At 40.7% G+C, this 21814-nt stretch overlaps 1 protein-coding gene across 1 annotated transcript in view; it reads left to right on the forward strand.

Annotated features, from left to right (window-relative positions):
- Acoxl (acyl-CoA oxidase like) overlaps positions 1–21814 on the forward strand; it is a 353884-nt gene that overhangs the window by 257428 nt on the left and 74642 nt on the right. Inside the window, exon 15 of the mRNA XM_074050254.1 lies at positions 2057–2168. Within this exon, the coding sequence (XP_073906355.1) occupies positions 2057–2168 (112 nt within the window). The remainder of the gene's footprint in view (positions 1–2056; positions 2169–21814) is intronic.

A 21814-nucleotide genomic window follows, 5' to 3' on the forward strand; every position in this document is an offset into this window, starting at 1 on the left:
AATATCCCAGGATTCAAAAGCACTTTCTATAACAACATACATATCCTCCAGGTTTCAGAGGAATCACCCCTGGAATGACTAAGGCACACTTTTCAATAAACTGCTTTGCACCTTTTTTAAGATAAACTGAGACAGGAACTGGACCTTGGAAGCCCAGGTTCAGAGTAAGCACTGATACACAGCAATTCAGGTTTCCTGGTAACTGGCGTGTGAATAACGTCCTGCCTGTCTTCCCTGATGACACAGAAGCTAAGTACTAATTCCGCATTTAGCATTTCAGAAGTGCTGTGACAGTTGCTTCCAAAAGTTTCTTTCATCTGGTTGAATAATAGGTACTTGGGATTTTAATGTTTAGTTAATGGGAATCTAAGTTATTTGGCTTACAGTCACTTACTTTTCTAGGATGGGGAAAGTGGCAGGCAAGCTATGGGAAACCCTAACTGTGAATTAAGTGCTTATCCTTTTTCCTAGCTTATCCAGAAACTTCTGGGGAAAGGGGCATAAAAGTAGCACAAAAAGTAGACTTGTGTGAGGAAAAACCTTGGGATTGAGTGTTTTGAGTCTGTGCTTAAGTCTCTTAACTCTCCTGTGCCTTGGTTTCCCCATTTGCCAAACAGGGAAGGTGAAAATTATGACCTGCTAAAGAAATTCACCATCTCAGGTGGGGTATGGGGGCATACACCATAATCCCAGCTACTTGGAGATCAGGAGGATTGCAGTTCAAGGCCAGCCTGAGCAAAAAGTTAGCAAGACCCCCATCTCAACGAACAAGCCAGGCATGGTGGCATGCACCTGTGATTCCAGCGACCCTTGAGGCATAGGTAGGAAGATTGAGGTCTAATGCCATCCCAGGCAAGAAGTATAAGACCCTATTTGAAAAAACTAATTCAAGCTAAAAAGGGTGAGGAGTGTGATTCCAGGGGTAGAGCATTTGCCTAGCAAGTATAAGGCCCTGAGTTAAAACCTTTGTACCACCAAAATAAAAAATAAAAAAAGGAAGTCACCATCTCTGTGGCACACTGTATCTACTTTGCTTCCAGCTCTCCAGGTCTCCTTTTCCCTGAAACACTAGTGTTTCCCAACATAAAGTCCAAGCCTGACTGTGTTCTGCTTGTGTGACCGTGAGCAAGTGACTGAATCATTTTGAGCCTCGGTGTGTATCTGATCCTAGAATTATTAAGAATACCAAATACTTTAAGCACCTATTTTCTGATATGTAATGTATCTAATAAATACTACTCACTGCCAAATACTTTGTGACCCATATATTTGACTACTAATACGCCACTGTAAGAGTTAGTCAACCATGATTTTTTAATTTTTATTATTGTTGTACTGGGGTACATTGTGCATTTATAAACATTCTTACAAAATATTATAGTTGAATAAACCTCCTCCACCATTCTCCTTTGTCTCCCTACCTCCATTTCTGGAATAGTTGCAATAGTCTCGTTTTTCCATTTACATATGTACATGATATTTCCACCATATTCCCCCTCCCACTGATACCAATCCCCCAGACAGGACCTGTTTTGCCTTCCTGGTCTCTGTTTTTATAAAAAAAAAAAATCACATTTTGTTTGCTTAAAATAGCTATACAGGATGTTTCATTGTGACATTTCAATGTAAATATGTATTATAACCCAAATTGGCTCATCCTTCTATTTTTCTCCTTTCTACCTTAGTCCCCTTCTTATTATAAACTCTCTTGATGGAAATATTATGGCTGTAAATAAAGCAAGACTATATACATAATATTGAACATTACTTATAATACAACAGTCAATGGAAAAAAGCAGGAAACCAAATTATCTCTGTATCACAAGGAAAAGATGTAGAATAAACTAGAGCCAAGCATTCACCAGAAAAATACTGTACCGGAAAGAAAGCATGTGTACCATGAGAGATGGAATGGGGAGGTTCTGTGTATTTATTATAATTTTGTGTAGTAAGGAAAAAAAATTTTGATGAACAAACCCTCCATGTTTCTTTCAAATGAAATTTTTTTTTTGGTGAAGTCAAAATAATAATGATAGTCACTGTGTTTTCCCTCCAGTTTCCTCGCATTTAGCTTGGACACAGTTGGCAGTCTCGCCTTTCTGTTGAAAGCTGTGAATTTTCGTGAACGGGTTCTTCAGCGGAGTTTGGTGGCCAGAATTTATTATAAGGTAATGATACATTGTGTTGTATTTTAAATTTCCTTTTGACATATGTTTAAAGCATATCCTTACTGATGGACCATCTGCTAAGTTTAATAGAGGATGAGTCAGCTTAATCACAAGCTTCAGGAAATGACCATGCACTCCCATGGGCTGATCTGCAGGATGGCCTAGCTTGTTCTGAAGCCAGAATGCTGCTGTTAACTCCTTGTGTGGTGTTTTAGGATTGCACCCACAAGCATCATTTGACTGCCATGGGAGCTAATGAGTGGATGGTATTTAACCTTCACTGAATGAAGAAAATCATCATTCTATGTATATAACAAGCACATTATTCTCTGGGGGATGTGCATCAGACATATGTAAAAATGAACATCGTGCTAGTCTCAGATGCACTCTGTTTCTTATTAAAATGCTCATGAATCTCTGCAAAAACCATAAAATGTTATGTCAGCATTGGCAGAAATCAGGAAGGAATTTCCACCATGTACAGCACCAGTAGGTTGCTCTGTGGAAACGACCCCTGGCCCCAGCAAGGTCTTTCCCATCTTCTGATCCAACATGATGAACCAGCAAGACCCCGGGAGAACACTTCGCTCATCCTCTCACTATCTTGGCTCGGGGTTGAGGGCTGCATCACCAGGTTCCAGGCTGCTGCTCTCCCTCTGCCTGGGAATTAGGGGCCAAGAGGGCTGGAATGGGGCCCATGCAACAGCCCTTGCAGTTTACCTTTTTATATCAATTACCCAATTACCTGGTCATGTCTTTGGGTACACGCAGCAGGGTAGAAAGGAAGGAGGTGCACGGTGCATAGGAATGGAAATGCTCTGGAGGCAGAAGAGTCCTGAAGTACTAAGTACTTCAGACTTGTGCATGTGGAGCAGAGCCACACTTGGTGAGAACCTTCTAGAAGCTGGGCTAGGAGTAGTGCAGATCCATCCATCCTCCAGGCATAGATCAGAGGGGAACCTCTGCCAAGCTGCAGGGCACAATCTGATGGCTTAAGTCACTCTGCATATCCTGGCCTTATCAAACATGGAGCCAACCAAAATGAGAGAAGGATATAATCTCAGACAGACATAGTATGCTTGCACCAGAGATTTAACAACAGAGAAATTGCAGCCTATGCACTGGCCTTCCAAGACAGTGAAAGAGAAAGCCAAAGAAGGAATTGCAAGAGAAGGAAATAAACACAGTGAAAAATGACAAAAATCCAACCTACGGACAGCAAACATTCTTGAAAATGCCAGAACAAAGGGGGCAGCAATAATAATCACACATATTATAGAAGAACATTTCCTCAATATATATTTTAAAAACATGTGGAAACGTGTGGAAAAAGCCTAGAGCTTGACATAGCCTGAAAATCTAAAATAAAGAGAGTATCACAGAAGCAGCTAGACCGAAAATAATGGTTCACTCAAAAGGGGAAAAATTTAGACTAGCTTCAGTCTTTATTCACTAGCTCCACATGCAGTAATGTATTTAAAAGAATCACAGTAGGACATTTAAAAGAATCACAGTAACTCAAAACTAAGGAAGACAAGATATAAAAGCCTCGGTGGTGGTCCCTGTGAAGCCAATATGTGTATGTGCATATGTGTGTGTATTTGTTTTTAGAACAAATATGAAGTTTTTTAAAAACCTAGGGGCCAGGCTGGGTGCCAGTGGGTCATGTATGTAATCCTAGCTACTTGGGATTGGGAGGATCATGGTTTGAGGCCAGCCTGGACAGGGAGTTCATGAGACCTCATCTTGACCAATAGCTGGGTGTGGTGATGCACTTGCCTGTTATCCCAAGATGCATAGGAGGCTGAGATTGGGAGGATCAAAATTCTGGATCAGCCTAGGCAAAAAAAAGTTTGGGAGACCCCGTCTTGATGGAAGAAGACTGAGCATGGTGGCAAATGCCTGTTATCTCAGCAAGACTGAGAAGTTTAAAATAGGAGAATCATGATCCAGGTTGACCTGGGCAAAAAGTGGGACCCTATCTCCAAAATAACCAGAATAAAAAGGGGTGGAGAAGTGACTCAATTGAAAATCCCTGAGTTCATACGCCATTACCATCAAAAGAAAACCAAACAAACTTAAGGGCCAGTCCCTAGAGGCTAATACCTGCAATCCTAGCTACTCTGGTGGAGAACCAGAAGACTGTAGCTCAAACCAGCCTAGATAAAAAGTTAGCAATAACCCTTTCTACAAAACAAAGTGGGCATAGTGGTGGGTGCCTGTAATTCCAGATACAAAGAGACCTAGGTAAAATGGCCAAAACATGAGACCCTATATGAAAAATAACTAAAGCCAAAAATGGGCTGGGGGCATGGCTTAACTAGTAGAGTATCTGCCTACCAAGTGTAAGGCCCTGAGTTCAAACCCTAATACCACCAAAAAAACCCAAAACAAACATATAAACAAACAAGCAAAAAATTTAGCTAACTTTCTAAAATAGATTGGGAGTATACTATTTTTTAAGGTAAGATTAAAAAATAAAGTAAAAATATGCTGAAATTCTTACTTTAATTGCAAGGTAGTGAAGAGATGTTGGTTTGTTCTGCCCTTAATAATTGGAGAAGCATAGGTTAAAATATGTATTTCATTAAACAGAAAGCTAACATGAGTACTGTACATAGGGCGCTTGTTTTCCAAGTCCCTGCAGAAAACAAAGCAAAGATAAGGAAGTGACCAAAGTTTGTATCATCAGAGGCAGAAGAAAGAATAACTAAGAAAGCATGCTCTTAAAGATCCTTCAAGTGTATCTGTCTGTTCTCTGGCAGAGTGGCTCGAGCGGTAGAGCAGCTGCCTAGCAAGTGTGAGGCCCCTGGGTTCAAACCCCAGTGCTGCCAAAAAAATAAAAAAATAGTATAGACTGCCAGTTAATCTTTGGTTTGAGGATTTTTCTAGGATTGCTTCCCCAAATCTGCTTCCCACTAATTGTGATATCACTTTTGTCTCTAATTTGGCCAGTACAAGATCCTCTCCTTGGCCCTGGAAGATTAGTGCTTTGATCTTGAACTGCCCTGATCTGGTAATTCCTTAAAAAAAACATTCCATTACAATGGATCCTTTAATTCAGCCCACAGTAAACCATAGAGAGGCAGCTTCCTATTCCTTTCCATCCTAAATCCCTCCAGTTCTCACTCCTGGAGGGTGAGAGAATAGCTTTAAAATGGGCCATAGCTACAGCCAGGTACCAGTGACTCACACCTGTAATCCTAGCTACTTGGGAGGCTGAGATCAGGAGGATTGCAGTTTTAGGCCAGCCTAGGCAAATACTTTTTGAGAACCCATCTCAAAAATAACCAGAGACAAAAGGACTGGAGGTATGACTCAAATGGTAGAACAACTGCTTGGCAAGCACAGAGGCCTGAGTTCAAACCCCAGTCCTGCCCCCCACTCCCAAAAAATGGGCTATAATATGAAATGAAAAAGTGTCACACCTCCTAGTGAAAGCCCAGGCTCTCACATTAGATTAGAAGCAGTCTAACTATACATATTTATTCACAAATATATACATTTTATATAGAAACAAATCTAAGTACAGTATTATATGCCTTGATGTATAATCATATACTTCAAAACAAAAATTATTTTTAAAAATATTTTTAAAGAAGAGAAATAAACATTTGTTGGGCAACAGCAAGGTATTTTCAAGTATCTTTCAGAAAGTGGGTATGTTAGGGAGCTCAGGCAGCCATAATAAAATGCCATAGACTGAGTGACTGAAACAACAGGAATTTTCACAGTTTGGGGAGCTGGAAGTCCCAGATCAAGGTAGTAGCAGGGTTGTTTCCTCTGAGGCCCCTCTCCTTGCCTTGCACATTGCTTCCCTGTTGCTGCCTCTCATGACTATCCCTCAAAGCACTTGTGATTCCTGGTGTCTCTTTATGTTATAAGGACATCAGTCACACAGGATCAGGATCCACCCTAATTACCTCATCTTAACTTGATTACATCAAGTCCTCTTTGATCACAAAGATCCTATTTCCAAAGAAAATCACATTTATAGATACTGGGATTTGTACTTGAACATATCTTTCTGGAAGATACAACTCAACTCATATCAGCAAACAATGCTAAAATTAAAGAAAAACAAGAAATGTCTTCAAAACAAAAATGTAATCTACGTCACTGAGAAAAAAGTTCAAGGTGGGTTCTCAGTCAGGCAAAAGGCCGTTTAGAGAGATTGAGGGTATGCCTCACAGACCCTCTCATTCAAACTATAGAGCATCTCAAATATTAGGGGCACTGTCTTAAAGCCTTTCCAAACCTTGAAGAGCTTTTATGTCAAAGAGATTTGAGGATATGGCTCTTGTCATACTCCTTGATCCTCCAAAAAGATACATAGGGGATGCACACAATTTTTAAGAGAAATGTCTTTCAGCTTGTGTTACAAGCTACTGAGACAGTGCAAAATGAATAGAGCCTTTGCGTCACCAAGCTCCTACAGTCAGAAAGTAGAGTGAGAAAAACATCCAACCACAAACAAGTCCCTTTCATGAAAAAGGGAAGAACCAGGAGCCCAGAAGGTAGAGCCAAGAGCCATGGAAAATAAATTCTCCCAGGTACAAGTAGGACTGCTTCTTAATCAAGGAACTCTCAACAGTTGTTCAGTTGGATTTCAGAATTTCTATGGACCACTAACTCATGTTCCTCCTATTTTCCTTTTTTTTGAATGAGAGTATATATATAGGATCAGTTTTCCTATCTGATCCCACCATTGGGTGTTGGCCATGTGGAAGATAGATAACTTGTCTCTTTAGTTAGCACTCAAAACAAAAAAAAAAGTGTAATTAAGGAATGGCACCTGAGGAGCCTATCTGCACCTAGACTGGATTTAGATGATGAAATTCTAGATTTTGAGCCAATACTGTAATGGAATGGAGTCTTTTTGGGAAGGTATGAGTGTGTTTCGGGAGGAATGTGAATCATCAGAGGCTAGAGGATGAGCTGTGATGGCCAGGAGCAAAGGTAGCCTTCAGCGATCCTGCCTCCTGGTAGTCATATCCTCATATAGTTCCCACATTGTGCCAAGGTTGGTGTATATGACTAATAGAACACACCAAAAGTGATGTGAGATTGGTTCACATCAATCTTTGAGATTGGCTGGTATCTTAGTCTCTCTCCCTTTTTCTCTTTCTCACTCTCCCTCTTTCTTTTCCTTCCTTTCTTCCTCTCCTTTTCATGACTCATTCCAAGGGAAGCACATGTGGCAAGGAACTAAAATTCTTACCAAATTTACATGAATGAACTTGGAAGAGTTTCCTCCAGCCTTAGTGAAATCTTCAGAGACTGTAAGAACTGGGACAGCCAACAGTTTGTTGGCATCCTCATGGAGAGCCTGAGACAGAAGCACTCTTCCAAGACATGCCCAGATCCCTAGCCCTCACAACTGTGTGAGATGAGTACCTTTTTCTTTTAAGATGCTAAATTTGCAGATAATTTGCTACACAGCCATAGGTTAATAACACAGCATCCAAAATCAAAATCTATTCGGTAGTTTTAGCATTGATACAAATGCTTTTGAAGTAAAACATAAAGGAGACTGCAATCTTTCTAAACCAGTATTTCCAGTGAATAATACAACATGACACTCTTATATCAATAAGAACATGATTGCACAAGGTTTTGATGCTTCTACTTTCTCAGTTATTATAGACAAGGCCATAATAAATACTGTTAACAGTGTGCAGTTTTTAGATTTTATATACAACCCAATGATTTTCTACAAATATTAAGCCAGATTGCAGTGGATCAAGGTTTACATTTCTCCATATTTATTTTGCTAACACTTTATTTCTCCAACTTTCTTTTATCTTGAGCGTTTGTGGATCTACCAAGTTTTTTTCAAGTTTTCATGCCATTGATATTAGAATAGATCCACTATACATTATCTGCTTTTAATTCAATTTTCAGCATAGTATTAGATGTTCTGTGGGGCTTACTAAATACTCAAAAAATTTTCTACTTATAATTATTCTCTGCTGGTGGAGAAGTTGTTTATTTTTTCCTAAATGCCTACTTTCTGACTTTGAGAGAAGAATATTTCCACATGCATATTTTATGTTTCCCAAACATAAAATAAACATTAGGCTTAGGATGTTAAAAATTATAAAGTTTACCAGACTTGTATGAATGGAATAAGATGGACTATGTAAAAACTGTTTAAATAACTTGTATTCATGTTAATTATCTTAGTTGCTACCATTAATGTAACCATTTTCATAATCAGTGCAATTAAATCTTCATTGAGCACAGACAGTTTTCTAGGGCTAGGCCTAGGGTGACCACAAAGATTGTCAAGCAGTGCTCCTGCCTTAGGATAAGTCCACATCTAATGTTAACCAAGGAAAAGTGAAATATGTGCTAAATGAGAAGAAAGACTACAAGATTAGAGAAAAGAATATGGACTTCTTCTATATTTTTATATACTTCTATGTACTTTTGGCCCAGCTTTTTGCTCAGCTAGCTGTATTTTGTGTCTACCTACATACATTTGATGCATCTTGAAATAAGATGATATTGTTCAGCAATTTGAACATCTGACTTAGAGTCTGGCCAATAGTCTTTGGATATTGGCCAAGGAAGGGTGAGTTCATCCAGAATTCCAGGTTTTCCTAAAAATAGTCCCATTCTTTTCTTCAGGATTTTTAAGTGAAAAAAGCAAAAGCCTGGTGGACTTCAGAAATATGCCTTTCTTTCTAGCTCTCTAGTTTCTTTGATTTTCTTCAAAAGCACATTTAACTTAAGAGATGCTTGGACAATCCTTCTCAGTGCAGTGAGAGAAATGACCACTCAGCCCCATGACTGAATGAGCCTTTGCAATCATCTGACAATGCATCCCCCTCCTTGGAGTAGCCAGAAGTTGCCTCAAAATGGGGCCAAGCAATTCCCTCTGTCTTGACAGTGGCATGGATTCCTTTGGAAGCTCATTTTTTCCAGCTCCTGTTGTAAACAACTGCTTATCATGGTTGCCACATCTTTCTTTCACTAGTGGGGGAAACTTGTCATATTGAGGATATTTTTTTAGGGACGTGGGTCATCCTATGAAAAAGATTTATGGAAAAGAAGATAGATTATCAACAATCAATAAATATGTTTGACAAAGGATTGTTCATTTTCAAATGTACATGACAAAAATGGGTAGGTAGAGAGATGAGACTACACATGGGCCAAAAATAGTCCTAGTCAACCTGGAGTTGATTCATGTTCTTTCTCTCATTACTTGTAACGTTCTCTCATCACACAAGTCATGCCTTGATTTCAGTGTTCGTAGGAATTCCTCAGGAAAGACTGGTTTAAAAATAAAAATGATGCAGGTTACTTTCCACCACAAGACCAAGTCAAAAGGAAAAAAAGAAGTGGTTTGCAAATGAGTGTCATGAATTATCCATAAATTTCAGAGGTAGCAAACTAATTCCAAAACAAGTACCCTTAAGTTATTTTTCCTTATTTGAAGATTTGGATGGAAAATTGAGGCAAGCTGGAAATAAGATTATTAGAAATGTAACTTGTAGAGATTTCTATTTAGAAGAATTACTGTTGCTTACAGTTTTTATTGTTGTGGTCAGTGTTTAACCTGATTACTCTGGATGTGTATGACTTTAAAGCTCTTGATATAGATCTTCAAAATGTAATAAAACCACAGGAGATATATATCTATATATATATATATATATATATATATATATATATATATATATATATATCACACAAATATGTATGTGTGTATACATATATATGTGTATATATATATATATATAGAGAGAGAGAGAGAGAGAGCAGATGTTTTTCTAAAACTCTTGTGGGACAGAAATGTCAAGAGATCATCAGATGTCACAGATCATCAAAGACAGGAAAGGGAATTAGAACCCAAATTTCCTGAGTTCTTAGTTTACATTGAGCTTGATGCATCTTCTTACTCCCCGAGGCTGAGTTGAGTAGGAAAGATGACCTGAAGGAGGGGACCTTTTTGTACTTGTCTGGTATGATGGCTGCCCATGCAAGGGTCACTTTGTGCAAAAGTGAGGCTCCCTCTCTGCTAAAGTGCTTGAAAGTCCTAGAATATGAAACATATCCTCCTTGCTCAGTAGGACAAAAAGACTTAAATCTCAAAACTCCTGAGAAGGGGAAAGGTAACATCAAATTAAGCTGGTTTATAGAGACCCAGGAGTGGACAGGAAGAAAGATCCAAGGCAGACTGTGCCCATCTTTCAGTTTTCAGTGCTTTCACACCCTAGCTTGGCACCTCCTTCTGTGTAGTGGATGGCCATAGGAGATGCTCCTGCTGCGTGCTGTTGTCCTCTCTCTTGCTCCCTGTTCCACCCAACAGAAACCTGGGCACAGCCTAATAGTAAGAACTGCACTTTCTCCTTCCCCCTCACTTCCAACTTTCTCCATCTTTTTTTTATAGAGAGCCCTAAATCCCTTCCTAGAGAAACCTATCATGGGAATGGAATGGGAAGGAAAGCAGGAAATGTAAGGAAAAGGGAAATGAAGTTATACTTCTGATAGTTACATTGGAATACACCCACTTCTACGGGAGTTTGTGAACTGGAAGGGACCTTTGGGGTCAGTTACTTGAACCCACTCATTATAGATAGCCTATATGATCAAGAATCATAATGGCTTCTTTATGGTATTAGTCTCCAAGGGCAAGATGGGACTGATATTTGACTATGCAGAAATCTTATTTTTCTCAAACTTTGACCCACTATGTTTAGCATCCATCAGTGGATCTTCCTGGAAACAAGGTATACCATAGTGTTAACTAGTGGGGGGTTTTCTCTTTCCCTCATTTCTACCACATTTATTATTTGGGGGAGAAGGATCTCCTCAAATTACGTATTTATTCAATTAATCATTGTTTATATCCATATGGATTCATAGATATTATTTTATGTTTTGAGTTATAATTCAATACTATCTATTATTTATTTTCTTGCTTAAATTGTTCTAAGAGTGGCCATGGAGAGCTCCTTTGGGATGGTCCTTATGCCCCTTTGATGTGCCCCCATGGTTTTTTTTTTTTTTTGAGCACTTATTACTTTCTGGCTCATCTTACAGATTTCCTACCAGTGCTATAATCAATCATTTCTTCAAGAAGCCTGGTTCCTTTTATTAGAACTTCAGTTGTTTTCTAAGCTGAAAAATAACCTACTTTGTGGATATACCTTAGTTTACTCATCCTCTCTGTTATGAATTTTATTTTATTTTGCAGTACTGGGGCTTGAACTCAGGGCCTACACCTTGAGTCACTCCACCAGCCCTGTTTTTGTGGGTTGGATACTTTTGAGGTAGGGTCTTGCAAACTGTTTACCTGGGCTGGCTTTGAACAGGGATCCTCCTGATCTCTGCCTCCTGAGTAGCTAGTATTACAGGTGTGAGCCACCAACACCTGACATGAATTTTATTTTGTATTAATTCTCCCTTCAATATTTTATAATTACAAATAATGTTGCAATGAACAACCTAACATATAAATTTTAGTATTGTTGGAATTATATCTTTAGAGTAGGTTCTAGAAATGAAATTGCTGGGTCTAAAGGTAAGTGAATTTGTAGTTTTGTTAAGTATTGCCAAATTACCCTTCAGAGAATTGAACCAGTTTATAAAAGTGAGACCATGGCTGCCGTGTGTTGGATGGTCCTATGGTGGGGAGTATATTCCCATTGCTCGGTAAGAGATAAGCATTAAAACCTGAAACCTCAGAGATAGGGAAAGGGTGACATCAGCCATATTTACTTCCTCAGTCTCTTCAGCAGAATAGAATCTGGACTCATACTTTTTGATTTTTGCCAACTTGAGAGCCAAGATGTGGTATCTCTGTGTTACTCTAAATACAAGTGACTTAAATAGCTTTTATCATGTGAGAGCCACTTCAATAAGCCTTTGGTTTTTTTCTTTTTGGCAGTACTGAGGTTTGAACTCATGTCCTTGTCCTGCTAGGCTACCACTTGAGCCATGCCACCAGCTCTCAATCTGCTTTTCATGTACTGTCTGCTCATGTCATTTTCCCTTCTCTCCTTATGGCTTTGGTATTTTTCCTTTTTTTGACTGGGAGTTGAACACAGAGCCTCATCTGGAAAAGCTCCCAAAGATTTAGACATTAAGCAACACATTTAAAAATAACTGTGAATCAAAGAAAGAATCAGAAAATATTTCAAGCTGAATGATAATGAAAATAGAACATACCAAATTGTGTGAGTGCAGGAAAGGGGTCTTTAGACAGCAGTGTGTGATTGAAATGCTTATCTCAGATGAAAAAGCTCCGAAATAAATAAGGTAAGCACCCACTTAAAAGAGCTAGAAAAGGAAGGACAAAATAAGCAGAATAAAGGTAATAATAAAAATTAGGATAGAACTATGACTTAGAAAATTGGCAGACTTAAAAGTTTGTTCTTTGAAATGACAAAATTGATCCATATCAATACTGATCAAAAAGAGTACAAATGACATTGAAAGTGAAACAGGGGACACAATAACATCCCAATATACACAAGAGACATTACAATGCAATACACTAAGAGAAGGTGATGAATAACTAAAATAAGAGAATTTAGTAATATAGAATAGATTCCTGGAAAAACACAACTCTCAAAAGCTAACAAAAATAGAAAATCTAAAAATATTTATTAAGCAAATTCACTTTGTTAGCAAACATTTCTGCAAAGAAAATTCCAGGTTCAGATTATTTTATTGTTGAATCCTAAGGACAAAATAATACCAGTTGTGTGAGTTTTGTTGTCACTGTGACAAAATACCTGAGAAAAACAACCTAAGTGAGGAAAGGATTTTTTTGGGCTACAGTTTTTGAGGTTTCAGTCCTTGCTGGATGGCTTGGTTGTTTCTGGGCCTGTGGCAAGGCAGATCCAAAAAGAAGAGCCAGGAAGGGTCAAGGACAAGATACCCTTCACGGGCACACCCTATTTGGAGGAAATAGGCCTACCTCTTAAAGTTTCCACTACCTCCCAAAATAGCACCACCAGCTAAGGTCCAAGCATTCAACACATGAATCTGTGGGGGACATTTCAGATTCAAATCATAATACTATTTGTTTTAAAAACAAAACAGTATAGTAGCTGGCTGCCAGTTGCTCATGCCTATTATGCCTATAATCCTAGCTACTTGGGAGATGGAGATCAAGAGGATTGCTGTTGGAGGCCAGCCCCAGCAAAAAGTTCTTGAGACCCCATCTCAATCAATAGCTAGGTACACACTTGTCAGTTCAAGCTACATGGGAGGCTTAGCTCTGGAGGATCCAGTTCCTGGCTAACCTGGTCAAAAAATTAGCAAGACTCCATTTCAACAGAAAAAATAAGCTGAACCTGGTGGTATACACTTGTCACTCCAGTGATGGCAGGAAGTCTAAAATAAGAGGATCATGGTCCAGACCAGCCTGGGCAAAAAGTGAGACCCAAATCCAAAATAACCAGAGCAAAAAATGTTGGAGGCATAGCTCAAGTGGTATAGTTCCTGTATAGCAAGCACAAAACCATGAGTTTAAACCCCAGTACCACCAAAAAGACAAAACAAAAAAATCAAAGCCAGTTTAAGACTGATATCAAGAATCAATAAGTATAGTGCAAAGAAAAACTTACAAATGAATATTCCTCATGAACATTGATAAAAATGCAAAATAAAATATTAATGATTAAATACAGTGATGTATGAAAAAAAGAATGGAATTTATTTCAGAAATGCAAAACTGGTTTAACATCCAGTATTACTCAATGATTCTAAATATCAATGAAACTGACAATATTAACAAAATGAAGGGAAAGAATATATGAGTAATGTAAAAATGTTTTCAACAAAATTCAACATGAGTTCATGATAAGAAGTCTTAGTAAATAAGCAATTTCCTCAACTTTGGAAAAGTACATTTATAAAAAACTTAAAGATTGGTGGATGTGGTGGCTCTCTCTTATAATCCCAGCTACTCAGACAGTAGAGATCAGGAAGATGCAGTTTGAGGCCAACCTTGGCAAAAAGTTCTTCAGACCCCATCTTCAACCAATAAAAAGTGGAAATTGTGGCTTGTGCCTGTCATCCCAGTTACGCAGGAAGTGTAAATAGGAGGATTATGGTCCAGGCTGGTCTGGACATAAAAGTGAAACCCTATTCAAAAAATAACTAAAGCAAACAGAGTAGAGGTGTGTGATTTAGTTGATAAAGCTTCTGCTTAGTAAGCTCAAGGTCCTTGAGTCCAAACCCAAAATTGCCAAAAAAAAAATTAAAAATAAAAATAAAACCTTAAAGCTAATGTTGTATATAATGGTGAAAAGTGACACAATTTCCTCCTAAATGTAAAGAAAAAGCATGACTGTCTAGTTTTACTACTTCTAGTTCACATTAAATAAAATATATAAAGATTGTAAAGGTAGAAATAAAACCGCCTTAATTTTACATACAAAAACTAAAGGAACTCACCAAATAAAACTCTACCAGTATTAATAAATAGTAGGACTACAAGATACAAACTCAATACTCAAAAAAAGATTTTTGTTTTTATATACTACTAATAAACAATTGGAAACTAAAATTCAATTCACAATAGCAAACATGAAGTCCTTGGAAATATATTTAACAGTAAAAGTCCCAATAAACATGCAGGATCTGTACACTGAAAGCAACAAAACATGCAGGGAGTAATTGAAGCCATCCTAAGGACAGGAGAGGCAAACCATGCCAGTGTGTGAAGACTCAGCCTCGCTAAGATGTTCGTCTTCCTCCAGTGAGAGTATGGAGTCAACCCATCTCAATCAAAGTCTTGGCAGGAATGCTTGTAGAAACTCACAGACTGATTTGACCATTCGTTTGGAAATGCAGATGGCCTAAAATAGCCCACACAAATTTGAACAAAGCCTGAAGACGTGTGGAAGGCTGGCACTATCTGATTTCAGATCCTGTGCTAATGTGCAGTGGTCCACACAGGATGATGTTAGCGTAGGGAGAAGCAGAGTGATAGAACACTGTGAGTCCAGACATTGAAATACACGTAAATTTTGTTCACTTAATTTTTGACAAACACATGAAAGAAATTCAATGATGAAGAGATAACTGTGACCTTTCCCCACATAATATACAGAAGTTAATTAAAGATTGATCATAGACCAAGCACACACCTGTAATTCCAGCTACTTGGGAAGCAGAGATGAGGAGGATTGCAGTTTGAGGCCAGGCTGGGCAAAACATTAACAAGATCCATTTCAGTTAATAAACTGGATATAGTGCTGCCTCTCGGATCTCAGTTTGAAGCCTGCTGTGGGCAAAAATCCAAAAACCAACTTGAAAAATAACTAAGGCATAAAAGAGCTGGGAGCATAGCTCAAGTGGTAGAGCGCCTGCCTAACAAGCGTGAGGGAGACTTTGAGATCAAATGCCAGTAAACCCCCCAAAAAGATTGATCATAACAGGGAAAACTATCAAATTCTCAGAAAAACTTAAGAGACTATCTTTGGCAGTTGGGGTAAACTAACATTTCTTAGAAAGACACAAAAGGAACCAACCATTACCTTAAATATTGATAAATTGCATTTTTTTCCAAGGGTAGTTTTTTTTTTCTCTGAAAGATACCAGTAAGAACATGCAAAGCCAAGCCACAAACCTTGGAAAAAAAAATTGCAATGTATGCATCTGACAGAAACACTTTTATCCTGAATATATAAAGAACTCCTACAATGCAATAATGCAAAACCACAATCTAAGAAAAATTGCACAAAAGACTTGAAACGACACCTCATGAAAGAAGATAAAAGAATGGTTAATGAGCACATGAAACTCTGCTTGATCTTATTAGTCATAAGGAAATAGAAATCAAAACTACAGTGAAATACCACGACCCGCCCACTGACATGGTTACACTAACGTGCCTGGCAACGCTCCATCCTGACAATGATCCAGAACAGTGCATGTGCTTATGATTGATCACTGGTGGCAGCCAAAGAGGTCAAACCCTCTCAGAAAGACAGTGTGGATGTTTCTTATTAAGTTAAACATACACCTCTCCTGCAACCCAGAAATTTCCTCCCTAGTATTTGGCCAAGAGAAATGAAAATGTATGTTCACAAAAAGACTTATACAGGAATGTGCATGCCAGCTTTGTTAGTGTTCACCAAAATTTGGAACCTGGACACCAAATGTTCATTGATATGAGTCTAGATAAATAAATCTTGGTTTATTTCATGCAAGGGAATACTACCCAGTAACGAAAAGGAACAGACCACCCCTACATGCAATAGCAATTGTTCACAGGTATTATGTTTAGTGAAGGAAACATGAGACAAAAGAGTAAAAAGTGGTTACATTTCTGTGACATTCAAAGAGGGGAAAACCAGTTGATGGTGATATGGTGGTCACAATCAGAGAGGGAGACAGTGGTACTGCCTGAAGGAGAAGAGAAAGGTCTGGAAGACGCTCTGTGTCTGTATGGCCATAGCTCCATGATCCTGTATCCATTTCTGCATGCTACACATCGGACTGTGTGCTGTCTACTTCAATGAAAGCACTTAGAGAGAAAATTAAACCATGCCTCACTGCAGTTCCACAGGTTGCTTGATTCCAAGCACTTTATCTTTTCATATGCGAAGCTGGTAGCTTCAAAGTACAACAGGAGGTCTCAACTGCTGAATCGTGATACACATCTGATGGAGAAAGGTGATGGCTAACAACAATGAACATTTGCTGGGTCTTGGTTTGTGCCAGGCTCTGTGCTAGGCTCTCAATGTCACATGGAAAACAGTAGTGGGTACCCTGGCTGGCCAGCAGCACAGAATCCAGAGAGCATGATACAGACAATAGAGGTGGTCCAGGCCAATGGCTAGGGTCACAAGAAGTGTGCTGGAGAAGGCTGGGACTGTCAGAAGGCAGATGGGCCCCAGAAAATCTGGTCATTCTATTGTGACCTCAATGTCAGGGAGGCCAGACCCCAGGAAACAGGGCCCTATTGAGGTGGTAAGGAGGAGCCAGTTGTAGACAGTTGGACAGCTACCCAAACAAGATAAGGAGATTAGACAGAGCTTAGTGTCAACACAGGCAAATCTTTGGGGACATGGGCAAACTCTGAGCATATGATTGAAGAGCATCTCAGTGAAATGCATTTTTCTAGCTTAGGCCAATTACTGATGAACTTGACTTGGAGTGAGTGACTGAATTTGAACTCCGAACCACAGTTTCGTGCAGTTCTCTGTGACTAGGACATGTACTGGTTCAGGACTGACCACTACTGGATACAGTTATATTGGTTCTCACAGGAAAGAGTCTGTTATCCAAGGCCAGTGGGCAGGACCTTGTGGCCCCTTGAGATCATGGATGTTTGTTGAGTCCCAGCTGTAGTGAGGAGCAGCCCAGAGCCCAGTGCTTTGCTACACAGCCAGCAAAGGGAACCAATAACACCATTATTGGTTTGGTGCCAACTCAGTTGTTCAGCAGCCCTCCTACCTGCAGCTGCACAGCCAGGTGGGGAAACATTTGTTACCACAGGCAACGTTGGAACAGCAGCCTCCATCAGGGATGAGATAGGTGGCATCAGGACACAGCATAGCTCAGAGAAGGGTATTGGATCATCCCTGCCTCTTCAGGGCTTCATACTTCCCACCTGCCCACTTGGAGAGCAAAGCCAACTCCAGCCTGATGCCTGCCATCTAGAGGCTTGGTGGTAGAAACGAAAGGCTACAGTGAGAGGACAGTCAATCTACAGTTCACATGGTAGCTCTTGGTGACCTGCTCAGATTCTGGTACCTTTCCTCACCTGCCCACCAGCACCTCAGTGGGTAGGCAGTTAGAACAGACTGACTTTGCTGCTGTTGTTGTTTAGTACCAGATACTAGTTCATCTCTTGCTCACAAGTATTTTGACGCCCTCTCTGTGCCTCGTGGACAGAAGCACACACATTGTTCCCAAGTTCTAAAGAGTGTACTGTTTTTCAAATTCCAAAAAGATTAACCAAAAACTGTAAGTCCCTTAGTGGCAATGAAAGAAGTATAAATGCTTAGTTGAAGCTTCAGGTCTGTATTTAAATAAAACAACAACAACAAATCTGTGAACATTCTTATTTTGACAGACGAGGTCCTTGTTTGAAAAGTGTTGCCCCCAGCGACTCTGATGTGCCTGTGTGTGAAGATGAAAAGGCATAATCCCTGTCCTCTAGGAGGCATGAAAGGCAATAATTCTGTGCAGAGTAGAGGGAGGGCTGTCCCACTCTGTGGGTTCACAGGCAGGTGGGAACAGCCATGAGGACAGAGCTAAGTTTTGAATGATAAATGGCACAGCATGTCATCCCAGACAGAGAGTGAGGCTAGACCATCAGAGCATGGCTTGGGGATGTGAAGGAGCAACTAGTGTGTTCACCTTGAGCTCCAAGCCAGTTGGTATCCCAGGTCACACACTAGAGGGGCTGGTAGAAAGTGACTGTGGGGGCTGCCTTGTGTATCCTGTATGTGAGGCTGAGGACCTTCCACCTTCCTCTCAGGGTATGGGGCTATGGCCTCACACAGGTGTCAGGGAAGATATTCCTGTGGTCAGTCCTAGGGGATGATCTGTTTAAAGGCCATGGTCACTGATGGCTTGGAAGAGAGTGCAGCCTCAGCTGGGGTGGTAGCAGAGAGGCCACACAGGTGGTCAGTGGGACTCAGAGGCATTTGATGGAGAGTAGGCCAAAAGAGGAGCCCAAGGATACTGAGGGCTCCAGCTTGAGCCCTGGGAACATAGATGTCATTAGTGAAGATGAAAACACAGAGCCCTATGGAATCCCAAGTTACAGTGGGGTTAGTACTATTCATGTAGGTCACCTTTTCACTAGAATCTCCCCAATTCCCCCAGGATGGATGGGTTTCCTGCATGCGATGCCATCACCTTTTACTCACGGACCCACAAATGCCTCCTCCAGCTGCCTCCTGGGCCCCTTACCAGCTGAGCGGTTACAGACATTCAGGAAACAAAGATCTTGAGGCACAATTTCTTTCCCATATTAAATGTACATTTTTCTGCCTTATGTCAACTGTAAGCAGTCACTAAGGGCAGTTAGGTTCCATAACATTGTCTTCAGCTGGATGCAAAGAGCATATTATTGAAACAAGATCTTCTAGCTGACCAGACTCCAAGTGTGTGTGCTTCAGTGCCTGTAAAATCTATTTAAGGTCTCCTGATTGCACTCCTCTCTTCCCTCCTCCACCAGAGCAGTTAAGGAGGAACTTTTAAAATAAGGAAGCCGTGAAGAAAGGGGAAGGTATCAAACGTTTATTTACATATCTGTTGTTGGGAATTATCAAGATGGATTTCAGGAGTGTAAAGTTCAAACGTATGCTAAATGACCAACAATCATTTTCTATTCTAAAGGCCAAGTAATGAAAAGCAGACTCTTCACTGGACATGAAAGGGGAAAGGAGAGGAAATTAGGAAGTAATATATTCAATTTTAGAAGCCATGAGCCAAGACCATATTGATTGCATATTCTGACAACTTTAGTTAAGCCTTAAGTGGGAAAACACTTCAGAAACAGGTCAGACCTAACACATGTAGGTTCCCACTGCTGGAAGTCTTGGTCAGGATGAAAATGGCTACATCTCCACTAGGGATGCACTCTGTCTTTGGGGTCTGTTCATAGTGCTTATGTAGACAGTGCAGGTCAGGGAGGAGGCTGCAGACACCCCAGAGGACCCCATGCCTGTTGTGACTAATGTGGAAGAGATGCCCCTCTCTACCAATTTCACTCTCCCTCTCTCTTTGCCTTCCACCAGTGCCCCTACCTCCACTCTTAACACCCATCTGTGGGAGGGGATTCTTGCCTGAGTCACTGGCCTGAGCAGGCACAGGGCACTGTGCAGTCCTGCCCCGGTCAGAACAGTGCTCGCAATGCAGCATGGCAAGGGCTTTGATGGATGGATGTGCCAGCTTTGTGGGAACCCAGAAGAGAGCATCCAAACCACATGATGAGGAAGGAGTTGCTGGGAGGCTTCCTGGAGGAGATGGTTGGGTGGAAAAGGATATTCTGGTGAACAGAATTGCATGTATAAGTATCTGAGGTAAGAGAAGATGACACATGTTCTGGAACTGGACACAGAGCAGGTTAGAGGGGAGCTGCGTATGCATGTCCAGATATACATGCACATGTATGTGCTCTGAGTACCTGTTGTTGAGAACTTATCCTGCTCCAGGCACTGTCATCAACGTAATATCACTGCTGAGAACCAGACTGTGCAGTTAAGGAGACCCTGTGTGAATGAAGATGTGTGCCCTAATTCACAGCTTTTGGGGGCTGGGGACAAGGGATCCAGCAAGGCTTACCAGACAGGTTGGACTCTTTGGAGCTAAATTTATCTGTTTTCCAGCATGTGACCTAGGGACAGTTGCTGGACTCTTCCAAGGCTGCTCTGTAAAATCAGAATGTCTTGCACACAATGAGCCCCTTAGGATATGTGCTTGGCACACAGAATGTGCTCAGTAGGTCCCAGTTGCTAGAGCCCTTTGTTCTTTCACAGCACTCACAATTTTTGTACTGTGTTTCTCCATGAGTTCTAGCCCTGCACCTCAGGGGCATACCTCCCCAGACAAGGTTGTCCCACTTGCTCATCCCTGCAGAGGACGAGCCACCTGCCTCTTTCTGAGAGAGGGAGACTCTGGTGCAGTGGGGTCTCGTGAAGAGCTAGGGACAGGCAAGGGGGAAGAGCAAGGCAGCAGAGTTCAATGCCCTGAACTTAAACTCTAGCCCAGGCTCAGCATCTCTTGGGGCTTCAGAGACCAGTCAAGAGCTGGCACCTCCCCTGAGATTTCCAGAGCCAGGACAGTCCTATCTGAGACATTTAGAAGACATGTTCTTCCATCTATGTATCAGTCAAGGCTCTCCAGAGGAACAAAATCAATAGAATGTAAACATAATTATAAAAGGGGATTTGATAGATTGTCTTACACAATCAGAGACAGGATAGTCATCTGTAGGCTGGTGAACTTGGGAAGTCAGTAGCTATACAATCCAAGAAGCTGGAAGGCTCAGAACAAGGAAGCCAGCAATGCAGCCTCAGTCCAAGGCTGAAGGCCCAGAAGCTCCCTGGAGAGGTGCTGGCACAAGTACAAGTTCAAAGGCTGGAGAGTCTAGAGTCTGAAATCTGTAGACAATGGCAGCAGATAAATCCAGTTTATGAGCATGTGCAAACTTCCCCCTAATTTTGCTTTGTGTTCCATCCTAGCCCCCAGCTTATTGGACAGTGCCACCCACATTCAAGGCAGGTCTTTTCCTCCTGGTTCACTGACCCACCTCACAAACACATCTAGAAGTGTGCTTTACCAATTGTCTAACCATCCCTTGATCCAGTCAACTTGACAAGCAAGATTAACTATCACAGTCTGTCTGGGGCAGTGAGAAGAATGAATGTATTTCTCACAGGAAACAAGCTGAGACTGGAGACGCAAGGCCCTCTATCTGTCTTTTCTCCCATTTAAAAAAAATCTCTTATGTAGCAGGATGTTGAGTGAGATCTGTTTATCCACTGCCTTGGAATTGTAGCTCAGGTTCAAAGTTTGGGACAAATGTGCCAAGAACACCACATTCCCAGTTCAGAAAGCCTCCAGTGAGCTTCTGGCTGTGGACCTAGTCACGCTTTCTGTCAGGAGACACGAGCAAAGGATCCTCCTTTACCCTGCAGCTGCCCATCAGTAGAGGA

Source organism: Castor canadensis, chromosome 12 (genome assembly GCF_047511655.1).
Source record: "Castor canadensis chromosome 12, mCasCan1.hap1v2, whole genome shotgun sequence".
Lineage (NCBI taxonomy): Eukaryota > Metazoa > Chordata > Mammalia > Rodentia > Castoridae > Castor > Castor canadensis.